The sequence below is a fragment of the Chelonia mydas genome, chromosome 11, assembly GCF_015237465.2.
Source record: "Chelonia mydas isolate rCheMyd1 chromosome 11, rCheMyd1.pri.v2, whole genome shotgun sequence".
Classification (NCBI taxonomy): domain Eukaryota; kingdom Metazoa; phylum Chordata; order Testudines; family Cheloniidae; genus Chelonia; species Chelonia mydas.
The window spans coordinates 12,272,320-12,299,295 of NC_051251.2; the positions used below are offsets into that span (position 1 = coordinate 12,272,320).

The 26,976-nt window shown below is 41.3% G+C and overlaps 1 protein-coding gene across 6 annotated transcripts in view; it reads left to right on the forward strand.

Annotated features, from left to right (window-relative positions):
• Nucleotides 1–26,976, forward strand: part of KALRN (kalirin RhoGEF kinase) — a 746,508-nt gene that overhangs the window by 400,532 nt on the left and 319,000 nt on the right. For all 6 annotated transcript variants that reach the window (XM_043525781.1, XM_043525782.1, XM_043525784.1 and 3 more), the window contains exon 10: nucleotides 14,896–15,018. In XM_043525781.1, the coding sequence (XP_043381716.1) occupies nucleotides 14,896–15,018 (123 nt within the window). The remainder of the gene's footprint in view (nucleotides 1–14,895; nucleotides 15,019–26,976) is intronic.

Sequence of the window (26,976 nt, forward strand, 5' to 3'; positions counted from 1 at the left end):
AGCTTCTATAGACAATTCATATAAGGGTTCTCACAAGTGATGTTCCTTATTACCCAGCTGCTATGGAAGAACTCCACTTTTGCCTGGACACTGGGAGTCTAACTGGCTTTTGATCGTCTGAGGAAAGTGTTTACTTTTGCCCTCATCCAGTGAAACCCTTTGTTGTCGAAACAGATGCCTCTGATTATGTGATTGGGCCAGTGTTATCTTAGTAACATGAGCCCTCAAATGACCTCCACCCATGGGCTTTCTATTCTAGGAAACTGACACCTGAGGAACAAAATTACAAAATCTAAGATAAGGTGTTACTGGTCATCAAGGCCGTATTACAGAAATGGCGGCACCGTCTAGAAGGCACATGCTTTCCAGTCCAGATGTTCACAGATCATCAGAAACCACCACAGCCTCCAGTCAACATCAGATACATTGGTCCCTCTTCTTTTCTAGATTAAACTTCACCCTGACCTACTGTCCTGGAACCCAAAATGGCAAACCTGATGTGCTATCCTGCAAGGGTGAGCATCTAGATAAGGGGGATAACCCTCCTGAACCTACCCCTATACTGAAGCTCTGCCATTTTGTAAATGTGCTGGCCAACACTTATCTTTTGGCCTTCTAAATTCCTCACTGCCCAATGATCCACTTGCAATGACATGGATGTCAGCCAATTCTGACCCAAACTTCTCAGTTAAAAACTAGGTACTCAGGTTTAAGGATCACATTTATGTCTCCAATGGACCACCCCATTTAGCCATACTCCAGCTATGCCATGATTCCCCACTGCAGGCCACTGCAGGTATTGTGAAGCTAATCTCTTGCTATTTTTGGTGGCCAAAAACTGTTCTCATCCATCAAATCTTACATTGCTTCCTGTGAGGCATGTGGCCAGATGAAGACCTCCTCCCCGTCATGGAAAACCTCGAGGTGCCCTGATCCTGCTTTCAACCTACCCCAACCTTAGGCATCTGTCTCAATGGGCTTCATCACTGATATCCCCACTTTTTAGGGTTGCACAGCTATACTGGTCACTGTCAACCTCCTCACCAAAATGGTTCATTTTACGCCTTGCCAGAAGTGATGGCTCATTAATTTTTTGACTACATTTGCAAGCTCCATGGGTTACCAACTGACATTACATCTGATCATGGGCCATAATTTGTCTCCCCCTTTTGGAAAAAAATGTTAAAATTTCTGGAAGTCACCCTACTCATTTCCTCTGCTTACCGCTTCCAGATGGATGGACATTCAGAATGGGTAAACCAGATTCTAGAACAATATCTCCATTGCTTCATCAACTACCATTAAGATGACTGGTGTTCCGACTTTTACCTTTCATCAAATTTGCTTACAATAACTCAGATCGCAGATCAACTCACCAAAGTCTCTTCTATTCCAGTTATGGCTTCCCCCCCAATTTCACTGATCTGTACAACCAACCTTCTGTGTCTCTGTGGCCTCTGATTTTGTTCAACACCTCCACCACATTCAAAAGGAATTAAAATCACACTTAAACTCAGCCAGGTAGGGCTACAAACAATATGCTGACCTTTATCAATAGGACCATCCTCCCATGGTAGTCAGAGACAGGGTATGGCTCTCAGCTCAACACTTGAATATCTCTCGACCCTCCCAGAAACTAGACCACCGTTACCGTGGCCCATTTTGGATCATTCAACAGATTAAGCCAGTGATCTTCAAACTCTAGCTACCCTGTACCATGAAGATACATCCAATATTCCATGTTTCCTTGTTAAATAAATATGTGAATAATGTCTTTCCTGGACAACACAAGCACATCCACCCCCATCGTGGTTCAGGGGCAGGAAGAATGCGTGGTGAGACAGATCCTGGACTCTACATTCTCTGAGGACAACTAATGTACTTTGTGAACGGGGAAGAGTCTGACTCAGCCAACCGTTCATGGGAACCAGCTGGTAACATATATGCACCCGGCCCCCTTTGAGAATTCAATTAATTGAATCCTGAAAAGCTGGGTGCCAGGATGCTGGGAAAGCATCATCGGGGTGGGGTTCATGTAAGGTGATGATGAGTCATCCTTGAACTAGAGCCTGATTTAGCCACCTGCATTGATGAGTCATTTCTGTGCTAGGTTCCAGCCAATCCACAGGCCAGGAGTTGGTCTGATGGCTCTCAAAGCAGGTATCTAAGCCTCACAGGAGAAATAGCAGCTCAGTCTACTCAAAATCACTTCATGGCTTGGAACGCTCCTGTGTCTGATAGCAGCAACAGATTCCACAAGCCTTAGCCTGCTCCAGCCTTCTCCCTAGGCCTGTTACAGCCATACTATTGTTCAATACCTGTTTCTAGTCCCATTCTAGTCTTGCTCTTACTCCAGCCTTGTTCCAACCCTGCTTTGGACTCCTGCTTCCAGCTGTGACCCCCTGGCTTTGAGTGATAGGCCTGACTGATATGGATCCAAGCAGTAAGCCTGACCATCACCATCACAGTTTCTGACAGCATCCACTTCAGGGAATTGGGTTAGTAGTGGTCATGGCCCTCCCTCCGTGCTGCTCCTTGACTTTTCCCCTTGGGAATATGACAGAAGCTCAGAAGCATTGCTTCCGCTGATTGTGCAGCATCCCCCTCTGTGAGAAGCTATAGAGTGGTGTTAACTGCAGGTGGATTTTTTTTTTAATGTGTCAGTTTCTGAGGGGGTAATATGATGTAAAGCAGCCACCTCTGGGTTTCTCCTACTCCAGCCAGCCACTTCTCTCCTCAAGACAGAGTCTTCCATTCATGTGGAGAGGCACCATCTCAAGAGGAAAGGGATGATGCCTCACAGGCTCTGCTTTCCTGTCTTCAATCTTACTAGCAACTTCATTTTGTCGGGTATTTGCTTTCCTTTCCTCGCTTATGTACGTTTCAATGAAGGAGACGCTAATAGTCCCTGTGGAACATTTGTTAGTATTACATCACAAGAACTCATCTCTGTGTCCTAGGGATGACAACTCAGGGTACCCCACAGTTTTATGTTTTAGGGGAGATAATGGTAATATAATTCATTTTGAATGAATAAGTAGAAAGAACGCGCCCACCAGTAAGGTTTAGAGAAGGCTGGAGAAATATCAAAGATCATAATTATGGGTCTAATCCTCAGCTGGTGTTTAATTAGTATAGCTCCACTGACTTAGTTCCACCTCCAAAAATTGTCAGCCAGCCAGTTTTGTTATACCGAAGTACATCAGGGCAGATCTCCAGCTGGTGTAAATGAAGTACTTCCCCTGACTTCAATGATTTGGCCCCGTGTATTTAAATATAGAAAAGGATGATTGGCTGACTTTTTCTTTGAGATGGAACTAAGAACTGATCTTTAGCAATACTGGATCCAGTATTGGCAAGCCTATTATTTTCTAATTAAATAGGCAGAAGTCATGTGGATTGCTGGGTAATTGTTTGTCACTGACTCTGAGCAGCTATATTTTGTGCTTTTTAATACAGAGATTGGGTGTTTATTTTTTCTGGGTTTCAGTGTTTGTTTTAAAGCAGGTTATGGCTCTTTTTTAAAAGGAGAAATTGATGTTTTACCAGCGTTTTAATATAATTATTTCCTTGAATTATATCAGCCCCTTCCGAAGGTCCAGACTGCTAATGTCACAAATGGGTGCTCAGAGTGCTGGACAAAGAACAATCATATTCCAGGGATGGCTAATTTAAATGTAGGTGGCTAAGTAAAATTCTGTATAGGATATAAGAAACAAATCAGTTAATTTTTGTGAGGTATTCCAGTACTTTGATTGTGAGTGCCATGGAAGTGCCCACAAATAAATAGGGCAGGAGTAGGGAACATGACTGTTTAGAATATTAACCTTTTACCTTTGGATCAATGCCAGATCCTCAAAGGTATTTAGGAACCTAAATTCCATTGATTTCTGGTCACTAGAAAAAATGAGATTGTCAAGATTCCTTCCCCACTCTGAACTCTAGGGTACAGATGTGGGGACCTGCATGAAAGACCCCCTAAGCTTGTTCTTACCGGCTTAGGTTAAAAGCTTCCCCAGGGTACAAACTTTGCCTTGTCCTTGAACCCTATGCTGCCACCACCAAGTGTGTTAAACAAAGAACAGGGAAAGAGCCCACTTGGAGATGTCTTCCCCCAAAATATTCCCCCAAGCCCTACACCCCCTTTCCTGGGGAAGGCTTGATAAAAATCCTCACCAACTTGCACAGGTGAACACAGACCCAAACCCTTGGATCTTAAGAACAATGAAAAATCAATCAGGTTCTTAAAAGAAGAATTTTAATTAAAGAAAAAGTAAGAGAATCACCTCTGTAAAATCAGGATGGTAAATACCTTACAGGGTAATCGGATTCAAAACATAGAGAATCCCTCTAGGCAAAACCTTAAGTTACAAAAAGACACAAAAACAAGAATATACATTCCATTCAGCACAGCTATTTTACCAGCCATTAAACAAAAGGAAATCTAACGCATTTCTAGCTAGATTACTTACTAACTAACAGTTGTAAGGCTGCATTCCTGATCTGTTCCCAGCAAAAGCATCACACAGACAGACCCTTCCCGCCTCCTCCCCCCCCCCACACACACTCTAGCTTTGAAAGTATCTTGTCCCCTCATTGGTCATTTTGGTCAGGTGCCAGCGAGGTTATCTTAGCTTCTTAACCCTTTACAGGTGAAAGGTTTCTGCCTGTGGCCAGGAGGGATTTTATAGCACTGTATACAGAAAGGTGGTTACCCTTCCCTTTATTTTTATGACAGAGATAAATCCCTACTGAAACCAATTGTCTGTGCATTAATGGTCCACTTGTCTACATTAGCTTGTGCTATTTGTAACTCACTTTCATGGGAACTAAATTTGCTCACAAATTGGCAACTGCAACTGGGTGTGGTAGAGGGGAAGCTTGCACTGCTTCAGCCTGTGCTACCCCTGTTCTGTTGAATAGAGGACTTCCGTCTCCAAAGCTGCCATCTGATGAACACTGGGGGCTCAGTCCTGCCCCATATGAGTTTTGCTATTGATTTTAATGGGAGATGGTTCAGGATCTGTATTCAGTGGACCAAATTCTGAACTCATTTATCCTGGTGTAAATCTTCAACAAGTAAATGAAAATAATCCTGTTTTAAACCATTGTAAATTAGATCAGAATCTGGTTCACTGCCTCTTTTAAAATAAAACAAAAGGTTGGAAACAAAATAAAAATGCTCTTAGTTATTACCCTTTGATAAAGACAATCAGTGAGATTAGCTTAGTTTTGTTTTTGGTTCTATTCTAAGTCATTAATAAAGGCAGGAAAAGCCAGAGGATAAATTCCTTTGTGTTTAGATGTATTTTCTCAGCTAGACCTTTACTTGACATTACCCTGCTGTGGCAAAACCAGGGATAGATGGGAAAAGAAATCTATTTCCAGCAAAGGTCTTTCATACAACAAAAGGAACTTTATTTTAATTAAATTGGACTTGGATTGCATTATTGGTCATTAAACAGGATTAGGATTTATTAAACCTCCTTGATTTTTTTTCTGTTCTGTTTCTTAATTGTTCTGTCTTCATTGGTACCATCAGTAACATCATATCCCTCTCAGGGCCTGATGTTTGGCTATAGATCTAGCTGCCTGTCCCAACTTATACAGGGCCAGGCTGCCACCTAGAGACCCTCCCTTTCTCTTTCTACCTCCCCCAGAGGACAGTGGCTTCTAGGAGTGGCCCCCCTCCAAAAAAACCACACAAACTTTGAGCCTTGTGTTACATACACACAAACACACACTTTTTGTAGTTCCCAATCCCTTGTACTTTAAGATGATGAAGTATTTATCTTCTGGCAAAAGATTTCACAAGCTGTTTGTTGCATCTGTAAAGTTCAACCCAACCAGTCAGTATTGTTATCTCGGGTTGTGTAAATTTTGAAAGGCTTTGACAGAACAGATCAAGTTTTGCCACTGTTAAGCAAAATAAAACATTTATAATAAACATTGAATGCAAAATACCGAGGAAAATATATTCTGGAACAAGAATCACTGAGCTAGTATATTATGCGTCAAAGTTACAAAAAGTGCAGGTATCAAAGGAAGAATTTTTTAAGTATTTTAAATACACAAGGTCTTGGAATTACCCAAATATTAGGAAAAACAGTTTACAGAAAGGGATTTTGTTTAGAAAATAAAGTTTGATCTTTGTGACTGGGGATGGTGAAGATCTTACAAAAATAGAAAATCAAAGGCCCAGATTCATCCCTAAAACTTGTGGAGTTACACTGGAGCTGTAGTTGGCTTAAAATATTTGTAGAGCAAGCACTAAAGTCTACATTATGGACCAAATTATGCTTTCTGAACCTAAATCAGTAGGGTATTTAATCACATGCCTAACTTAAATATGTGAGTTGTCCCATTGAAGCCAATGAGGGTAGTGATGTGCTTAAAGTTAGGCACGTGCTTAAATACCTGGTTGAATCGGGACCTCACGCATGACGTGTTAGAATCCTCTGCACGCCACTGAAGTTGTTCTGGGATTATTCCACCCCCAGTGGAGTTGCTACTGGATTAATTCAACCACAATTGAATTACTCTAGATTTTCACCTTTGTACCTGAGATCTAAGATCTGGATCTTTATTTTTTTTAATGTAAAATTGTGTCATTTATTTTCAATTTGAAGGTAGCCTGGTTCTAGAATCACTGTAGCAGTGTCTCTTGTAGTTGGCAAAGATTAATGATTAAGCCCCAAACCAGATGATTGCCACAGTCAAGTCGCTTCCTCAGTGGGTCATTCCATTTAGGAGAAACTAAACATTGTTAAATGTAGGTCATTGTCAAATGCGAAGCTAGATTACCCCATCATTATTGACAAAACACTGTGCATCTAATTCCTGCTTTTAAAAATCAACAGATTACCCATCTCTTCTGCTTTATCAGGGGTGACAGTGGAGCTCTCTGAGTCTGATTGTGTGTGAGTGGCTCCTATGCCCTTCTCAAAGTCTTTTTCCTTTTAGCTTCACATATTTGTGTCTGAGATGCGGAGCCTGAGTCAGAGCTCTGCTCGCTTACCACAGGACTCAGTTTGGCCCTAATATCAAGGATAAATACGATAGATCTATTTCTCCTTCCATTTTATTATTGACTAAAAAGGATAGTTTGTTTGACTACATTTCTGGTTTGTTCCAAAAAATTCTCAAGAGACCAAATGACTGAACTTAGCCATATTTATTGTCTAAAGACAAAGCAGTACACTACAAAAAGGAGATATACACACCCTCATTCCAGGAAATGAATTGTCACCGTATATTCACCTTACACAGAAGGTGTGCCTCAAAGATATGCATTTCAGCTAGTAGTATTTATAGTATGATTTTACAAGTTACAAAACTCTTTACATGTCACTAAAATCCAGCCCACCAATTCGTAACTGTTCCTTAAATTGTTGTTTTGTTCTGTACTTTTCTTATCTCTGTTTTGGATGCTACACTCCAAACCAGCTGGACACAGCGATACATCCTATCCTGTGCAAGGACTCCCCATTCCTGTATCTTAGCTTTGACAGACTTCCTATTTTCTAAGGCCAAAGCTGATTTCAGCTTTGCAGAGTATTATGGGATACTTGACATGGGTGAACAGAATTCTGAGAAGAGCATAATACATTCAGTTAATATAACTTCCCAATGCTATGTATATAATTTATATTATATTGTTGCCATACACACAATACCTGTTCATGTGGTGTATACTATGACTAACATAAATGTATTGGCTAACGTTATGTGCCTTGGTGTAAATAAGGAGCAGTCCACTGATATCACTATATTTATACTGCAGTCTGTGAGAGGAGAATCAGGCCCCAAGAATGTTTTCATCCATTCATTGAGTGTAGTTTTGTTTCATTTCATTGGTGACGTGGGTTTGCTGGCTGATCCAAGGCGTTCTGTTCTGTTCAGTGCATAATCAGTGCTTGCCAGGAGAGAAAAAAAGAATGTGATTTGTGTAGAAAACAAATGAAAATTGTACTCCTTTTTTTCTCCTTTAAAATAAGGGAAATGTTAAAAAATCATCTTTTGAGAGTGGTGTCTTCTATTACTTGTGTGTGTGTGTGTGTGTGTGTGTGTGTGTGTGTGTGTGTGTCTCTCCCTTCCTCCCCCCGCCGCATTTCTGCCAAAGGGTACAGCTGTCCTCAGAAGTGATGCTTTTGTATGGTTTATGCTCTCCTGCTGTTAACATCCTAACACTGATTCCTAACAAACAGTGCGTCTGAGCCCTGTTTCATATGAATATTAAATGTATACAGATTAGATTGTGACTCAGAAGCTGCATCCATGAAAGGACGCCAGACACCTTTCATGCCTCGCTTATGCTCTTTTGTAGGCCACCTGGGCCCTGAGTCTGGGCATGTATGGATAAGCAGGGATACCCTCTTATTCCCTTCCATTGTGCAGGTGCTTAGGAAAGGAGTGAGGGAACAAAGGAACCTTGGCTCTACCACTTTCCTTGCTAACCAGAGTAGCTGTGCCAAGATGGGTGGTGGGCTGTTGTAAATTGCTGCTGGGATAGACTACTGGGAAATTAGTACCCTAATGTACTACACCACGAGCAAGGAGGAAGCAGGGGAGGCAGCATTCTGACTCCCAGGTGTGTGTATGAATCACAATGCTTCCTAGGCAGTGCCCCTTATACTCTGCCCTCTACTCAGGCCTGTGCCTAAAATGAGAATCCAACTAGACTTTCACTAATGCAACAAGTATTTTCTAATGGGCATTCTGAAGTCTGAGTTGAGCCTCCAGGATAACCCAGCAGTCTGTATTGGAAACCTCTGTGGCTTCATAAAATGTGCATCAGCACTGTGGTTCTTTAGTATTATTATTGCAGTAGTATCCACATCTGGATCAGGCACCATTGTGTCAGGTGCTGCACAAACACCTAGTCAGCGAGAGTTCCTGTCCTGAAGGGCTTGATATCTAGATCAAATATCATAGTAATCCTCACTGGAAAGAGATCATTAAAGAAACATTTTGGGATTAAATAATTACTTCATGTTTCAAATTATGGCCCTGACAGTCTCAGATGAGGTGACCAGTTACAGGATATTGTCATCATTATTATGATTCATGGCATGTATTATTTTTCTTGGTGATTTAAAAATATATTTGGAATATGGAGGACAATTATAAAATCAAAAACATAAACTGGACTAAATGTTCAACTCTGCACTTTTTGACAGCACTCTCAAAATATACAAAAAGTCGTGTGTATTTCGAAGGAATAATTAAATTATTTGAACTAAATCATTGTAATTTTGCTGTTTAGCTATAAACCTGATAAGTATTTTCAGCAACAGAATCAGTCATAAGTACTGTGATCTCAATTTAAAAAATCAGCATTGACCAGTACTTATCTATTGGTGATTCTGGAGTCATTTCCTTTTCTCAGCATAAGAAAAACTGTGGTCTCTCCAAGACCACAGACAGATAAATGTTTACAAATGCTAATGTTTTTATTTGAGTGATGACCTTTCTAGGTTCTTGTGGCTAAGTCACAGGACTGGATCTGCTGCAGACTTGGGGCCTGATACTCAGAAGTCTGAGCATCTGCATCTCCTACTGTTTTCAGTTGGAGTGTGAGTGCTCAGCACTGCTGGAAATTAGGCCTCTGATGTATAAACTAAGGCCACTACTCAACTGTCCCATGCCTCAGTTTGCCGCTTTGTACAATGAGCATAATATTTCCTGTACCTCACAGACTTGGTGGTAGGTTTAATCTTGTCATGCTTGTAAGCAGCTGTGAGCTTATCAGATGGAAGGCATTATATATAAGGGTGAAGTATTATTTATTAATAATAATAGTAAAGGATGGCCCAGTACTTAGGATGTTAGCCTAGAACTCAGGAGACCTAGGCTCAATTTCCTTCTCTGCCACAGGTTTCTTTTGTGACTTTGGGCAAGTCGCTGAGACCCAGACCTTCAAAAGTATTTAGGTGTCCAACTCCCATTGAAATCATCCAGTCCTCCCTTAATATTAGTATTTATAAATAATACTTTGCCCTTTATATATAATTAGATTGTGACTCAGGCTCCACACCCATACACGGGAGTGAGACATGCCCTCCTTCTGACTCCTCTCTTATGCCATTGTGTAGGCCTAACTGATTTCAGTGGGAGTTAGGTGCCTAAATACCTTTGAGGATCTGGCCTTAGGCTTTCTGTACTTCAGTTCTCCATCTGTAAAATGGGGGATAATTGCACTTCCCTACTTCACAGGGTTGTTGTGAGGATACATATATTAAAGATTGCGAGGCATTTAGGTACGATGGTAAGGGGGCCAGATAAGTACCTTAAATAGATAGACTTCGGTTGATGCAGAATAGGGCCACAAAAGTGTGACTGAGCAAGTCATTATGTTTTAAATAGAAATCTTATTTGACTCATTTCTTGTGGCCATTATGGTAGAAATAGGTCTTAAGGAAGAAATTGAATCAGATGCTTCATGAAGGGAAGGTGCCTAGTGAATCTGTTTAGGAAGGGCATTCCAGGCACAGAGGCAGCATAGAAAAAAGTATGGAGACAGTTGTGAGGGGAGTAGACAAATAGGCACTGAGGCGTATATCGTTAGTGAATGATTAATAGATTTTAGCTGAACTGTTCACCTTGTTTTGATTTATGAAGCGGACGTACAACCTTATTATCCCGAGGTGTGATTTTATCTGATCTCATGAGCTAAGTAGTGTTGGGCCAGGGCAGCACTTGGAGAGGGGACCTCAAAGGAAACCTCCCAATGTTGCAGGAAGTGGTATGGTGATTCAGCAAATGGCACCCTCCCCTGTAAGTTATTGTTGAACCAGTGCCACAGCATGGCATTAGGGAGCTCTGTGTTGTGTGGATGAGATGCAAGACCACTGCCGTTACTAGTTATGGATTAAATATCCTATGTCCCTTTTTGTAGCAATACCATGATTTGTATCAGTAGCCAGGCCCTATTAGGTAAACGTATGTTGCCTACTCGTACTCCCCCTACAGTTCCAAATGGGTGTGGTATTTTTCATTTCCTATCTTAAATTGTTGTACACTATTGATGTGAGTTGTCTTAAAAAAGAAGGTGTCCCATACCAGAAATAGAAACATTTCAATAGTGATTAAAGCAACCCCTCTGAATACAGTGTGTAAAATGCTTCAGGATGAAAAATGCTATTTATATATAATATATAATGCCGTAAATATGAAAAAGTTGCCCAAAAAATTGAAGCCATTTGTGAGTTTATTGGAAATCACATTTTTACAGTTTACAATTTTCTATTAAAAAAAGAGACTGTGACCTCATGGGTTGAGATCTTCTAAGTCATGATTTAGCCTTAATCCAATTTTAATAACAAGTTGCAAACCCCTGACAAAAGGGAAGGGGATGTTAATGGAAGTATTAATAGAGTCATAATGACAGCCATGCTAGCAGACAACCCTCCAATAATTACTGTTATTACAAGTTATACGCAAACAAGACATATCATAGAAAAGCTCTTAGCAGGCCAGGTGTTATGTTGCTGTCATATCATTAAAGGAATATGTTAGGTTCTATAATGTAGGCAAATGGGAACAGAGTAGATCATAAAAGAAAAAGCATGGATAGGAATTTTGTTTCCAAAATCCCATGTGCTACTAGTTAATCCACAAAATGACATTTGTGACAACTATATATTGTCTCAGCAGGAGGTAGAGTGCTTCAGTACCCACTTTTTTGAAGTGCTTTGAACTCTGTAGATGAAAACTACTATGTAAATTTCTAAATATTATTATTACAGTGTTCTTGCCATCAGTGGAAGAAGAAAGGAAAAATGACAATATATAAAAAACTGCAGCTGTAGAGGATCTCATTATAAAGAGGCATTTAGAATATATAATGGAAGGAAAAACTGAAAGTCCAGGTGTTTTAGATCCTATACATCTACATCATGAAATGGCTCCATTTGCCTGAATAAAAGTCACACCTTCTTCCATTTTTTCATTCTTTCAGTTATCTCAGTTTAATCAGCAACAGCTGCTTTCACCAGAGCCACACTTGCCAAATGGCTTCTACACTCAGAGAGTATCTTCTGTCTTGGGCTCTAGGAATCCCTGCTCATGCATGGAGTGGTATTAAAAAGCCACAGTGGTCTATCTAGACAATGCTGATAAACTTGCAGTTGCAATTTCCCTCCCTACCCCCATGCCTGTCTGGGGCCCTGCTAATGTGATGTTCTCTGCTTATGCTCCAGTGACACGTCATGTGAAGTATGAAAGTAGGTGCCACTTTGTGCTGGCAGAGCTCTATGGTGATGATAATTTTATCTCTAGGGAAATCAGGGTGGTCTTACCATTTATCATAATACAGGCGCCAACCTTTCTTGGTTAGCAGGAAACCTCCAGCTACTATTCAGTTCTCCATTGACTTCAATGGGAGCTGAAGGAAAACCCCACCTGCAAACAGTACAGATCACCTTCCTTGACGGATGAGATCCTGAATCCCTGCATACACTGTGACACAGAATCACCAGTGTGGGACACATTCCTTATTTACTTTCTCCATTTCTTATCCCCAGTGGATCTGAACAACCCCTACCTCCCGACTGCTTGCATGACATAGGAGCTTGAGGGCAGCTGGAGGGAGAAGATCACACAATATATCTTAGACCAGTGGTCTCCAGAGCGGGGTGCGTGCGCAAGACCATCCCTGGGGCTGCACAGGAGGAGTGCCGCCAGCATAGCGGCAGCAGTGCTGATTCTTCGGTGGCGTGCTGGCGGCAGCTTTTTTTTTTTTTTTTTGCTTCCCGAGAGCTGGCCCTGGGGGTGCGCGATTCAAAAAGTTTGGAGACCCCTGCCTTAGACTTTGCAGACATGTGCTACAATCAGCATGAGTCAGGTCCGCGGGGTCCCAGATTAGCATGAACTGACCCTACGCATGGGACGTCTACATGAGGCATCCAAAATCTTGGCTTTAGTACAAATGATGGTGGCTTAATGGACAGCAGGTTGAGAAACCAAACTAGCATTATTGTGAGAGGCAGGTCCAGACTGACAACAGCGATACAGCTGAACTGTTTTGGAAAGAAAATCCCCCAAACCTTCAGATTATCAGACTTGTGACTTTGCTTTCAGCAAGGTTCAGTTACAGTGGGTAGCCTGAAATCTGAAGTTACTTGAAAAGTTGATACCCATCAGTGTTTTACAGCTTTTAGCTAAGGACCTTAACCTTTCCTTTTTAGATGCCCTGATAACCCTCTCTCCCCTCCTCCTGAGCAATTTAAATGTATCCCTCCCTCATGTGTTTGGAATTGTTTTAGATTTTGCACGTTGAAGTCTGCTGTCTGTGTGAAGTCAATCGTTGCACAACTAGCACTAGGTTTCAGTTTACGCTGGGAGTGTATTGTGGTAGGTTTGGGCCCTTTGGGGTGTCACCTGATGTACTGGGATGCCACTGAGTCAGGCTGTTCTGCCAACCTGGGTCCCGTTTATCTGGCCTTCCTGGGTTAGGCTCACAAGTCTCTTCCAGCCAAGCACACAGGCAGGGCCACACCCAGCTGCACAGAGAGACAGAGATCAGCTCTGGTAACATTCAGCCTTAGGGGCTTGCCCCAACACTCTGGTGCCCACTCCCTTTAAGGGGTACAAACCCAAAGGTTTTATGAAATTCACCCCCTCCCTCAATGTGGAGGGAAGATATGCACAACTTCTCCCCCCCCCCCCCCCGCCCCCGGTTAGAAATTACTTAAACTGGGTTATATTATAAACAAGAAATAAGTTTATTAACTACAAAAGGTGAATTTTAAGTGAATATAAGAGATAACAGACAGAACAAAGCAGATTACTGACCAAATAAAGCAAAATACGAAAGCTAAGCTCAATATACTTAAGAAAAATTACAGAAATGTAATTTCTTACTCTAAATATTATTTTAGGCAGGTTGCAAAGTTTCTGTGGTTCAGAGTTCCAGTTATATTTCTTTTCAGATTGGACCCCTGTCTTAGTCTGGACTCCGCCCCTGCCTTCACTTCAGGTGGCTTTAACAGTCTTTCTTCTTGAGCAGAAAGGACATGAAGAGGAGGAGTCCCATTTGCCTTCCTCCCGACTCTTACATAGGATTTACATAAGGCGGGAATCCTTTGTTCCCCAAATTTGACCCCCTTTCCCTTCCAGTGGAAAATTACAAGAAGTCCTGGGTAATGTTTAGTATGAGGTGACAAGACCACCTGACTGTAGTCTCACAGCATCCATGAGTCAGTGGCAGTATGCAGCGTCCCAACGAAGGCCAAACCTTTCCACAGTCCATTGTCCTCGCTGATGGGTCATCAGCCCTGTATGGCTTTTCCATTGTTGTACCTGAAGTGTTAGCAGTGGGCATCACACAAAGTAGCATAGTTGAAATACAGATACACAGTCAATATTCCTAACTTTGGATACAGAAATGATACAGGCATACAAATTGAATAATCGCATTCAGTAAATCATAAGCTTTCCAATAATATCTTACAAGACCCATCTTGCATTAATATATCTCAGTTATGTCATATTCATATCATAAGCATATTTTCATAAAGAATATGGAGTGAAACATCACATGTATAACAAGTGGAAGATACCAGATGTAAAAGACTTCCCGCTTCCTCCCACCCCTGCAGTTCAGACAGTCTCAAATTAAATTATTCAAAAGCAAACACTCATGCTCTCTCAAACGATCATGTTATTTGTAAGCCATATAAACAGGTAATGGCATTCCAATAATGGTAATTTTATCACTAACATCTAAAAACACTTTATCTTCTGTCTGATTGGATTAGGCTCTGCCATGTGCCAGTGTGTTTTCTACAGCAAACACGCACAAATAATTTTTTCAGCTATTTTAGCCACTTACTGAGAAATTCTGTGTGATAAAGAGACATAATAGATAATTGAATGTTCTTCTTTTGTGTCCAGGTATTGGACTGGATCGAAAACCATGGGGAAGCCTTTCTTAGTAAACACACTGGAGTGGGAAAGTCTCTTCACAGGGCACGAGCCCTTCAGAAAAGACATGATGATTTTGAAGAAGTAGCACAGGTAAGAGGCTGAAAATCTGGGTTATATGCACAATTTGCGCCTTCATGCTGATTTTGTTTTCCTTTCATAGACTCCTAAGAACAAGTGTTGATATTTATAGAGCTCTGTAACTGTTCTCAAACACATGAAATGGACAAGGATCCTACCCTGCAAAGTTTAAGATCTATCACCCACAGATGAACAGTTCAAAATTAAAGGTTGGCTTGAGAGCAAAACTGGAAGATTTCTTCACAGCACAGGTTTTGATGGGGGAGGATTCCTGACACACATGAAATGGGAGGCAGCATAAAGGAAACATGAAAATGGCGCAATTTTGAGTGAGAAAAGAAGGATGAAATAAGGAGAGCAGATCATGGGGAACAGAAGAGAAACAAGAGATGAGAACTATCAATGGGGAAAGAGTAATGCAGGCCTTGGAGTTAATGATGGGGTACTTGAATGTGAAGTAGAATTGGAGAGGCAGCCAGTGAAGGAACAGGGGAGAAGCTGATGTGGTTGCAATGATGAGAAATATTATCAACTTATTGTGAGCTGATAAATAGATTTTAAGGCCAGAAGGGACCATTATACTCATCTAGTCGGACCTTCTGCTTAACACAGGCCATAGAACCTCATCCTGTAATTTCTGCCTATAACTTCTGTTTGAAATATGGTATATAGTTTGGAAAGACATCAAGTCTTACTTCAAAGACTTAGTGTGATGGAGAATTTACCATATTTCTAGGTAAGTTCTTCTAATGATTAATTACTATCACTGTTAAAAAATTTCTACTCTATGCCTAGTCTGAATTTATGTCGCCTCACCTTCCAGCCATTGGATCGTAGTATGCCTTTTTTCTGCTAGGCTAAAGAGATGTATATTAGAAATCTCTTCCCCATATAGGTACTTGTAGTCAATTCTTAGCCTTTTCTTAGACAAACTACACTGATCTATTGGGATGATGCTGTATGGGTTCCCTTTATTAAAAACACTTAAAATATATACCAGAATGCAAACTTTTTATCACTAATCACATTTTGCTCCAAGTTCCGCATAAACAGAGTAATGCAGACTTTTGTACGTAAAGCTTATCTCAGCCTTGGTTGCTGATGGTCTTTGAGTCAGGTGCTCCAGTCTCAGGGCATTGTAGATGGAAAGGTGCTCTCGGTAAATTAGGTTTTACATAGATCAGATAATTTGCTTACATGATGGGCACAAGACTTATTGCCCCTCAGATGGTCCCTGGTCCCATACACAGAAGTATGAAGAAAGTATCATCAAGTGCAACCCTTGGCCATCTTTTTCACGTGTTTTCCTGGTTCAATTTTAGATGTCCCAAGCAATAGGGCTTACGCATATCCATATGGAGACTGTTTCTCAGCCTGGTGGAGGTCACTGTCTGGAAGTTCTTCTTGACATTCAGTTTATGATTTTCCTTTCGTAATTTCTTTCCATTTCTCTTGTTTATGCCCCTTTTACTGTCATAATTAATTCATCGCCTTCCTTGGCATTTACAGACTTCATATATTTGTAGCTGTTATCATGTCTCCTCTTAATTGTCTCTTAGTCATGTTGTACATATTTAACTCCACTGGGCTTTTTTATTAGTCAGTCCTTTCAGCCCCCTAATCTTTTATTATTGTCTTTCTCTGAACTCTCTCCAGTTTGTCAATATCTTTCTGGTAATCAGATGCTTAGATATGAATGCAGTATTCCAGAAGTGGTCACACCAGAACTGTACAGTGAAGGACTACAATGGTACCTCCTTTTCTCATGAGCTGAAGGCTTTGCATTGACAGCCTACAATTACATTGTCTTAGGGGGCATGATCAAAATGTTACTCAATTGGTAGCTCATCTCAGTGGTAACTGGTTGCTCAGCCTGGCGGACTCTGAACTCTAATGACTTTGAGTCCAGTGCTTTAGATTCTAAGCCGTGTTGCCTCCCACTTAGAAATGGTTGGCCTGGCAAAATTCCCATTAACTTCAATGGGAATAGGATCTGGGCCCTTCTTCTGGTAGATTTACATGAGAATATTGTTACTAATTTATGAGGTCTGTCTGGACTATGACATTGGAATGCAGTGTTGGCAAATGGGGCATGGGGATGTATGTTGAGGGGGAAAGTGAAAGGAATCCCACGCTTTATCCAAGGTCAAAGACTTGAAAACACAATACTCTCTGCTTTGGAAAGAGTAATAGGAAGAGTAAAGAGGAAAGACTATAAATTTATCACACCTGGGACTCTTCTGAAGAAATGTCTCATGAGGTAGATTTTGTGGTTTGGGAATAAATCTTCCTTCTTTTCACTGTATTCATGATTTATTCTTTTATTCCCCCCATCCTTTCCCTTTGGATTTGGGGCTTAACCCTTTAGAGTTTGTCTTCATTAGAATGATTTTTTTCCCCCTCAAGTGAATTAATTACCAGTTAACTCAAGATGCTTAACAGCTTTGTAAAGGCTAGTGTGGATGATCCCATATGATTTGTTCCTGGCTGAGTCCCAGGTTAAAGCAAAAATGTTTGTATCCTGGGATGAAGGATTGAGGAATGTCCACATTATCCCTTTGCAAAGATTGAGTTAATTGGCAATCAAGTAACTCAGGGTGAAAAAGTGCAGTATATGCATACCGTGGCCTAAGAGACTGAAGACGCATGCAGTGGTATTTCGGTTTAGTGATTTCCAGGCATTCATTCTGCCTTATGGATAAACATTTACTCTCCAAAATCTGTTTTCTATTGGTGCTGATGTGTTTGCCTCTGGCTCATACTGATAGTAGGCATTTGGTTGTAAGAATCAGACTGGAGTTTCTCTAGCAGTTTCTTTGATGTTTTCAGTGGTAGGTAATTAGTTCATGCTTTTGAATGCTGCTAAACTGCATGTTAATAATATTCGTGTTTCTGGGATAGCAATGTTTCAGAGTAGACTATGTCTACACTGCACAGTTTACCTGGGTGATTGGCACCTGGGTCTGATCACCTTGGTTAGTCTACCCCACGTGTGAGCATTCCCACTTCTAAAACCTACTGGAGTTACACTGTCCTCACTGATTCTGCACTCAGCCGTGTGTGTCTGGGGGCATATCCCATGGTTCTTTGTGCTGAGATGCTCTAGGAATCTTTCCCAGTCAGTTGTCAGTTATGGGAGAACTTGTCTGCCCTTTGCGGGGTGGGTGGGGTGCAGAATCGTCGAAGGGCACTGGAGAATTATCAGCACTTGAGTGATTTAGCCTGCATCGTCACTGCAAAGTGGGTGGGTTCCAGTGTGAGTTAGAGTAGCCTGGGTTCTAACCCCCAGCTAGGTAAGCTAGCCAGGTCTTAAAGCACTTCCAAACCTGGGTAAAAGGTTTTGCTGTGCAGACAGAAAGGGGGAGATTAAGGTTAAAACCTGCAGAAGTACAATGGATGAACTGTGCAGTGTAGACATACCCCTAGACAGAGACCCTATAACCTGACTGATCTGCAAGGGCACTACAATAAGACATGGTACATACTGTCCTGGCAATGTGGAGATTCTTCTTATGTACATACATCTGATTAATAAGTTTGCTGTACACAGGTATACTTGAAAAGCACCAGTGATTTAATGAATAATGCATTATGGGTATGGCAGAGCTAATTTGTGGACCCCTTCTCATGTAGGTACTGTTTGGACAGTGTTTATCATGGACACGGTAAGAACATAAGAACGGTCATACTGGGTTAGACCAATGGCCCATCTAGCCCTGTATTCTTCTGACAGTGGCCAGTGCCACATGCTTCAGAGACAATGAACAGAACAGGGCAATTTCAAGTGATCCGTCTCCTGTTTTCCAGTCCCAGCTTCTGGCAGTTGGAGATTTAGGGACGCCCAGAGCATAGGGTTGTGTCCCTGACCATCTTGGTTAACAGCCTTTGTTGGACTTATTGTCCATGAATTATCTAATTCTTTGTTTAACCCACTTATAGTTTTGGCCTTCATGACATCCCATGACAACTATTTTCACAGGTTGACTGTGCATTGTATGAAGATAACTGTCTCTTGTAAAATTTGGAGATTTTTCTTATTGTAATTATTCTGGATGAAATGTAAGGATGGCCTATAAAATGAAGATGGACAAAATCGCTGGAGCTCTGAGTGGGCCCTCTGCACCATCCAGAACCCAGGCTTCGCTTGTGCATTTTATAGGCCTTTTTTATATCTCGTGCAAATCTGAGGTCTTTGGCTATTTCTCAGCCAGATAACACTAGCCTATGGCTTGTCACACCTGAAAAAACTGCTCTTACAGCACCAGCCAGTAATAAAATGAAAGAATCAGACACAAATGATTAGTTGTTATCAAGATATCATCCGAGGAAATACAGCTGATGCAGTACTACCTGGAATGACAAATAAGCACAGTAACCTCTTTGAGGGCCTAGAGTATCTTTTATGGGTGCATATGAGAATCACAGTTCAGCCAATTCCCCAAATGTTACACATGATGTAAATACAAATAGGTCCGATTTTAGAATCTACAAGCCTATCTTTCCCCACCAGGTACTTCAATATAGAATAGCACTGAATATTTTTCTTCCAGAACTGAATGAGAAAATACTATAGACTGGATCGTGCTCCCTTGATCCGTTCATGTCTGTATGGAAGGACGAGATCAGCCACTACTGCAGCTCTGTCGGCTTTGAACTGCCCCCTCTCTAGACTCCGTATACAAAGAGGGAGAATGTAGAGCACTGTCCCTCCTGCCAACTCTCCAAGAAATCTGCTTAGAAGTTAATAACAGCCTCAGGCTTATTAACTTCTAGGCAGAGCCCTCTGCATGCTGTGAAATCCTCCTTCACATAGGGTACTATGGGCAGCTCCTGGCAGAAGCCCTGTTGAAACAGCTTGCCTGGATTCATGCTGATTGTTAATTACAGGGGAGGGCTGGCAGACAGTATGGAGGCAAATGACCTCTATTTAAGATCTCCCCCAAAATCTCCAGGGGATATACAGGTTTTGTGATCCAGCTCCCAGAATGATCTGAAGCTAATTTTTCAAGAGAAACTTTTCTGAGTAGGCTCTTTTGCAGGTGTGGGCAATCTGATCCCATGTTGTTTAGGTCAGGGGTTCTTAACCCTTTTCTTTCTGAGTCCCCCCCAACATGCTATAAAAACTCCACGGCCCACCTGTGCCACAATAACTGGTTTTCTACGTATAAAAGTCAGGGTCCATGTTAGGGGGTATCAAGCTGGGCAATTCCCTGGGGCCCCACACCATAGGGCACCCCGCGAAGCTACATTGCTTCGGCTTCAGCTTCAGCTCCGGATGGCGGAGCTCAGGGCCCTGGACTTCAGCCCCATGTAGTGAGGCTTCAGCTTTCTGCCCTGGGCCCCAGAGAGTCTAATGCTGGCCCTCCTTGGCAGTCCCCCTGAAAGCTGCTCATGGATCCCTGGTTGAGAACCACTGGTTTAGATTTACCCACCACTTTGCTGGAATGAGAGAATTTGTCTCAATATTGTTTTGGCCTGTAGATGGCACTCCCTGTACATTTTTGAAAAGACCTTCAGGTCTGTAAAGAGCTGAGGCATGGTTTAGTTTTGAATCCAAGTTAAGAGAATGTTGTCTTGTACGGAATTCCCAGGTGGATCCTTGATAGCTGCAATATCTCCCCTAGGCCCCCTCTTACCCCCAAAATGCTTTAATGCTCAGGATCACCTAAGAAAGCAATAAACCTTAGGGTGGTTGGTTTTTTTGCCTTCCTCTGCGGTATGGGGTGCTGCTCACTTGCTAAAATTATCTGGGTATATCTCACTTAATCAGTCCCCTGCCATTGGTATTGGTACACCTCAATCCCTTCTGTTGTCTACCAGTGGCACACAATTGTTTAGTCTCCCAAAGGCTTTGGTCCAATTGCAATTGTTGAGTTTAGTGTGTGGGTGGCTGGGTGGTGGTGGTGGCCTGTGATATACAGGAGGTCAGACTAGATGATCTAGAGGTCCCCTCTGGCCTTAAATTCTATGATTTGTGACATCTGTTGTTGGGTATTCAGTACCTAAATATAATACAGTGCTCTCCACTTGTCCTTTTGTTGAGAAATTGCTCAAGCTTTGTTGAGCTACTTCATTGCCCTGTAGCTCACGAAAGCTTATGCTCAAATAAATCTGTTAGTCTCTAAGCTGCCACCTCTAAGGTGCCACTCCTTTTCTTTTTGCGGATACAGACTAACACGGCTGCTACTCTGAAACCTGTCAACTATTATTGACTTCTAGGTTTAGATGCTCTAAGATTACAATGTAAAATACCGAAGGTATAACGTGTAACAAGTGCACACATTCTGAATGCCATTGCTTCAGAACTTGGAGAATCATTATTTCATCCTCATCAAACATACCATGTGAGCTAGGGTTGGGCCAGAGATGTTGTGCCCCTAGGGTTTGCGGAGCTTGCATCTGAATCAAAATGCGGCAAATCATGTTGTTCTTATTCAGGATTAAAACATTGTCTATATTGGTACATAGATAGCCTGTATTACTGTAGATTCTGAACACCTTAGGATTCCTTAAAACCTATATCCACAAGTGAACTACTGGACCCTCTTCTAACTGCAACTATTATGGAGGAGCACATCCCAGGCACCACACAGGGAAAGTAGCTATGCTTCACAGGAAGTGATTATAAATGGATGGTGAAAAGTTACTCACTTTCTCGCCTACACAAGTATCAACTCTTCTATTTAGTCCCATGAGATCAATTGGGAAGGGATAGCTTGAGGTCTAAACATCAGCTTTCAAGTGTCTATGCTTTCTTGTACCTACAAATTCAAATCCCCACAGATTCAACTTTGCCCTTCATTCTTCTTGGGCAGATAATTTCAATTCCATGGTTTCCTGGTTGGGGGCATTCAGATTAGACCTTGAAAACCAAGGGCCCGTCTGTTCTATTTTGAATCAAAGATCATATGGTATTCTTCATGTGAGTAGCAGTTTGCTCTGGATTTCCTGGCTAAAATTTCCCCTTCCTCCGTTGTAGTGTGCAGTACATTGGTTGTCCACCTGCCTGTCATCCATTCTGGAGTGGATTACATTCCAGAAGTGCTGTATGTATATAGTTTCCAAAGCACTTTGGGATTAAAAAGGTGTTATATTATAAGTGTTAATATATTTTAAAATATGCTTAGGTTCTGTTTGTCATGGGAACTACTAAATGTGGTGAGTACTAGAACACCTGCACGTAAAAGTGTACCCCTATGATCTTTTAGTATTGAAATATTTTTGAACTAGTTCAACCAAAACTAAATGAGGTTATGGGATAGTCAAGCCAAAACTGAATTGCAAACAGCTACTTGTTTGGCCTTGGAGATCAAAATCCAGTGTTTTGTCTTACAAATTCCAACTCTGTTGGATGTCAGCATTGTTAAGTTTGGCATAAAGTCCAGTACTGATTTAAAACATGCATAATTTAGGAAACCATGTTGATAATGAGTGTTTAGTGAGTGTTGTCCCAGGGTAATTTTTGAAAGCGTTGTGGTTTGGTTTTTGACCTACCTGCATGTCTAGAGTTGATGGGAATGCTGGAATTCTCCTCTTTTAGTTGGGCTACTATGGCACAACAAGGGGGGAAATATTGAGCTTTGGCAAGGAAAGTAGAGAACTAAAGCAATAGCAGGTAAAAAAATTGTTTGGAGTTAACAGAAAAACTAACTAAACATTCGGTAGTGCTGACCCCAGAAGTTCAAAACTCATGAGTCAGTCTCCAAAATATCATGAAATTATTCCAGGATTCTTATACAAAGTTGCATGTCTATATATTTATCACCCCACATGGCTAATCGACAAGGTCTTAACCCACAACCTTCATATCCATGGCACAGATCTGTTTCACTTCAGATATATGAATAACTGGTGAGGGGAGAAATAACGCTGTTATTTTTTATCTGGAATAGTCCTTACAGGGAGAGAAAAAACACACATTACCGGAGGGTTACAGACACGTTTGTGAGACAGCACTGGAACTCTGGGCATCAGGTTTCTGGTTTCTCTTCCTGCGTGGAAGCAACTTGTGGTCTGTTACTTACAGACAACATAACCAAACGAAACAATGCCCAGATTTGGATTGTCTGTAGGGTCTGACCCTGAGCCTTCTGGATGTGAACGCACAAACCTGTACCACTTTATCTAAAGAACCAGCTCTTGTAGCATGGAAGTAGTAGCAGAGCAGAAACCTCTCTATAAGGTCTAGCTACTAAAAGGGGGTGACACAGAGCTGCACTATGCTAGGGCTTTTCTACACTTGAAATGTTACAGTGGCACAGCTGTACCACTGCGGCTGTGCTACTGTAGTGCTTCAGTGTAGACACTACCTGCACCAGTGGGAGGGGTTCTCCCGTCAGTGTAGTTAATCCACCTTCCTGCAAGGTGGTGGCTAGGTCAACAGAGGAATTCTTCTGTTGGCCTAGCACTGTCTACTTGGGGACTTAGGTCAGCTTAACTATGTCACTCAGGGGTGTGGATTTTTCGCATCCCTGAGTGACATAGGTAAGCCGACCTAATTTTCTAGTGTAGATCAGGCTTTGGTGTGTATTACCAAAACACCTAATTCGCCAAGCTTCTTCTCAAAGGCCACATGGCAAAGTGGATGAGACTTGGCTCATTTATATTAGGGAACTGGATTTTATTCTCAGCTCTTGTGACTTTGTGCAAACTCTGAATTATCATACCCATGAATTGGGTGAATGACAGTTATCCCTCACCAGGATAGCAGTTTGAGAACTTGACTCATGATAAGCATTATGAGGTGCACAGAAATATTAACAGCAATTAGTGGAAGAGCTGTGACTAGAGCTCATAATCCCCATTTGCAATTTAGTGCAGCTTCTCCTACAGTACAGGTGGTCTCTTGCTGTCTGTGCTTCTGTTTTCCCCAAAATCTCATAACCAGCTGAATCTTTTCATGAGACTGCCTGAAGCAGGGGCCAATCACATTACTTGCAATATAATCATGAGATTGACAAACACAATAAATCTTCAGCAAACACCAGGGGTCAGCCAAACAGGTTTACTTAAGTTGGTGTATTTCTTTGTCTTTAAGATCTATATATTTTTAATATTCCTATAAATTCAAAACATTGTTCCCATGATAGGCTGATAGAAACATACAGGTATACAAGAGATATGTGTTCTTAGTCAATTCTAGAGCTGGTCAGAAAAATAAATTTTAGTTGCACAGGAAATTCTGCCATTTTGAAATTTGTTTCATTCTGAATCAGAATGAAAAGCCAGAATTTCCCACAGCAAAAACAAGGAAACTGAAAAATGTTGATTTGGAACCATTGAAACATTTCAATTTGATAATGTTGAAATAATTTAAAATATCACATATATATGATATTTAAATTAATATTTGAATATAATCATCTAACCAAATGAATTAAAATGATAACGTTGAAACTATATTTTTACCTTGTCGAAACAAATTATTTTGACAATATTGAAATGAGAAAGGCTGAGTGATTTGTTAGACTTTTCCTGTTGAAAATGTTGTCAAAATCTGCACATTCCCATGAAACATTCCTATTGCAACAAAACTCCATTTCCAGCAGAAAGCTGATGTGTGCAAAAAAATTGCAACTGGCTGTAATCCTTGTGCCATCCTTGCAGGCAGATCAGCTGATTATCAAACCGTAGCTATAGATTCAAGAAGATTAGTCCCCTGGATTCCGGAGTTTAATTTGTTATGGTGATGGATTATTACTGTTTGGTTGATCTCATTTTTGTGGCTGTTGATAGTAAAAATGTTCAGTACAGGAAAAGAAACAAAACAAAAAACCTCTGACAGACTGAACTTGATTTGCAGTGTTGTAGCCGTGTTTGTCCCAGGATATTAGAGAGACAAGATGAGTGAGGAAATATCTTCTATTGTTGAAAGAGAGAAACTTTGGAGCTACGCAAAGCTCTTCTGGGAAAGGTACCAATAAAAGATATTACCTCACTTACCTTGAATTGATTTGAACTTTTATCTTTTGCTTTTGTCATGCTGATGCCGAATATAGCCAATACCCCAAGATTTTATTCCTTTGTTTTGGAGAACTAATGGTGTCTCTGTCAGAACCACTAAACTAGTAGCCAGGAATAGTTCATAAGGCAGTACTGTAAATAGTCCACATTTTAAATGTACTGTATTGTCGCACTGGTGCTTTATTGATGATAGTGGGTAAAAAAATAATGAATGTTGTGTACATGTCAGGGGAAAGACCAGGGGCCTGATTCTCTTCTCTGTTACACCAGTTTTACACCAGTGTTACATTGCTGATTTCAAAGGAGTTACAACACTACAAACTGGCTGTAACAGAGTGGAGAATCCTCTACCCTGGGTCCTCAATAGGTATAGTAGTGCAGTGTCACGAATAAGGCCCTGCAGCTGCAGCTGCTCAGTCTCCTGACAGCCTAACATGTCAGCAGGCCAGTTCTTAAGCCCAGCAGCAGCAGTAGCTCACTGGCTGTTCAACACATATGCCCACAGATTGTTTGTCTCCTTGTGCTTGCCTCACTCCAAACTCTGCTCCTGCTTTGCTCCTCCACTGCTCCAGCCTAGACCTTGCCCTACACCCAGCCTTTTTCCATTCCAGTCCCAGTCTTGCTCTTTCCTTGGAACCAGCCCTGCTTCTGGCTTCCCAGACTCCAGGTAATCTGGGTCTGACCCTTGACTCTGATTCCTGGCTCTAACTCTGTCTTGACCCTTGGCTCTGGCATCTGGACTCTGATTTCGGTTCTGACCTGTGACTCTGATCCCCGGCTCTGATTCTGCTTTGACCTTGGACTCTGGCATTCAGACTCCGACCACTGGGCCTGACTCGTTCTCTGACCACTAGGCCTGACCATCGACAACCAGTTCCCCTTACATGCAGTTTCCTGATTCAAGTGTCATTTTCATTGTACATTATATGAAAACTGGCGTTTGCATTACCTAATTTACTTGTCTTTTGCATGACTGTTATACATGCTTCACTTCAATATTGTAATAAATTCTATTTATCAACAGATTTTTAAAATCTGTTCTCATGGGTCAGATTTTGATCTTGGTTATAGCTGTTCAGATGTGGAGTAACTCCAGTGTCTTTATTGGATGTATTCTGGAATTATAACTGAGATTATAATCCTAACAGCTAAATATTAATTAATTTGTTGATTAAAATTCATTCAATTCTGTTGTTAATATTAACCTCCATATCTTTTCTCTGTGAGGCCCTGATCCTTCATAGTCTAGTGCCAAGAATCCACTGTTTTATGTTGCTGTGTTGTTTGCAAAATTTAGTCATCTTTGATTAGTGGCTATTAAAGAGCATTTCCACACACAACAGATCGAATTGAGCTCTCTTTACTCCCTCCCTCTTATTCAGTGAAGAAAATGGAAGACTTGCATAAGAAAGCAAAATTTGACCTTCATTTTTAATGCAGTGACAATAATTATGGAGGAAAAATTGCATAATTTGCAAAAAGCAAGAGCACTAACATCAGGAGGTATTTCTGAATTGTCACTGAATATTTGCACAGGTGTTTTTCTAACATGGCTACCTATATTAGTATTCAGCAAATATAATGGCAGCCCACACATGCTCAAAAACAGTCACACAATGCCTCCTCATTATTAGTTCATTTCATTCAAAGCATAGGGGTTGCTTTTCCCCCTCAGTGTGTGTGCTTAACTCCCACTGACTCTACTGGGAGTCGCACATAAGCATCTAGGGGAGGATGAACCCCCACTACTTATTATATGGACCCCCCTGAACAGAAAACAGTCAGAAATAATCTCACCCATCACACACACACTAAAGGGATCTTTGTGATTGATTGAGTGATTAATTCTTCATCACAACTGACTGAAATTAAAACTGCAACCCTCACCTTAAACATGTCAGCATCAGGGCTGCAAATGAACAGTTTCTATTTGGAGTTGAAAGATGTGTTGGATGTACAGGATTAGATTTTCAGTGATGGCTCCTTTTTTGCCAATGTTTCATTATC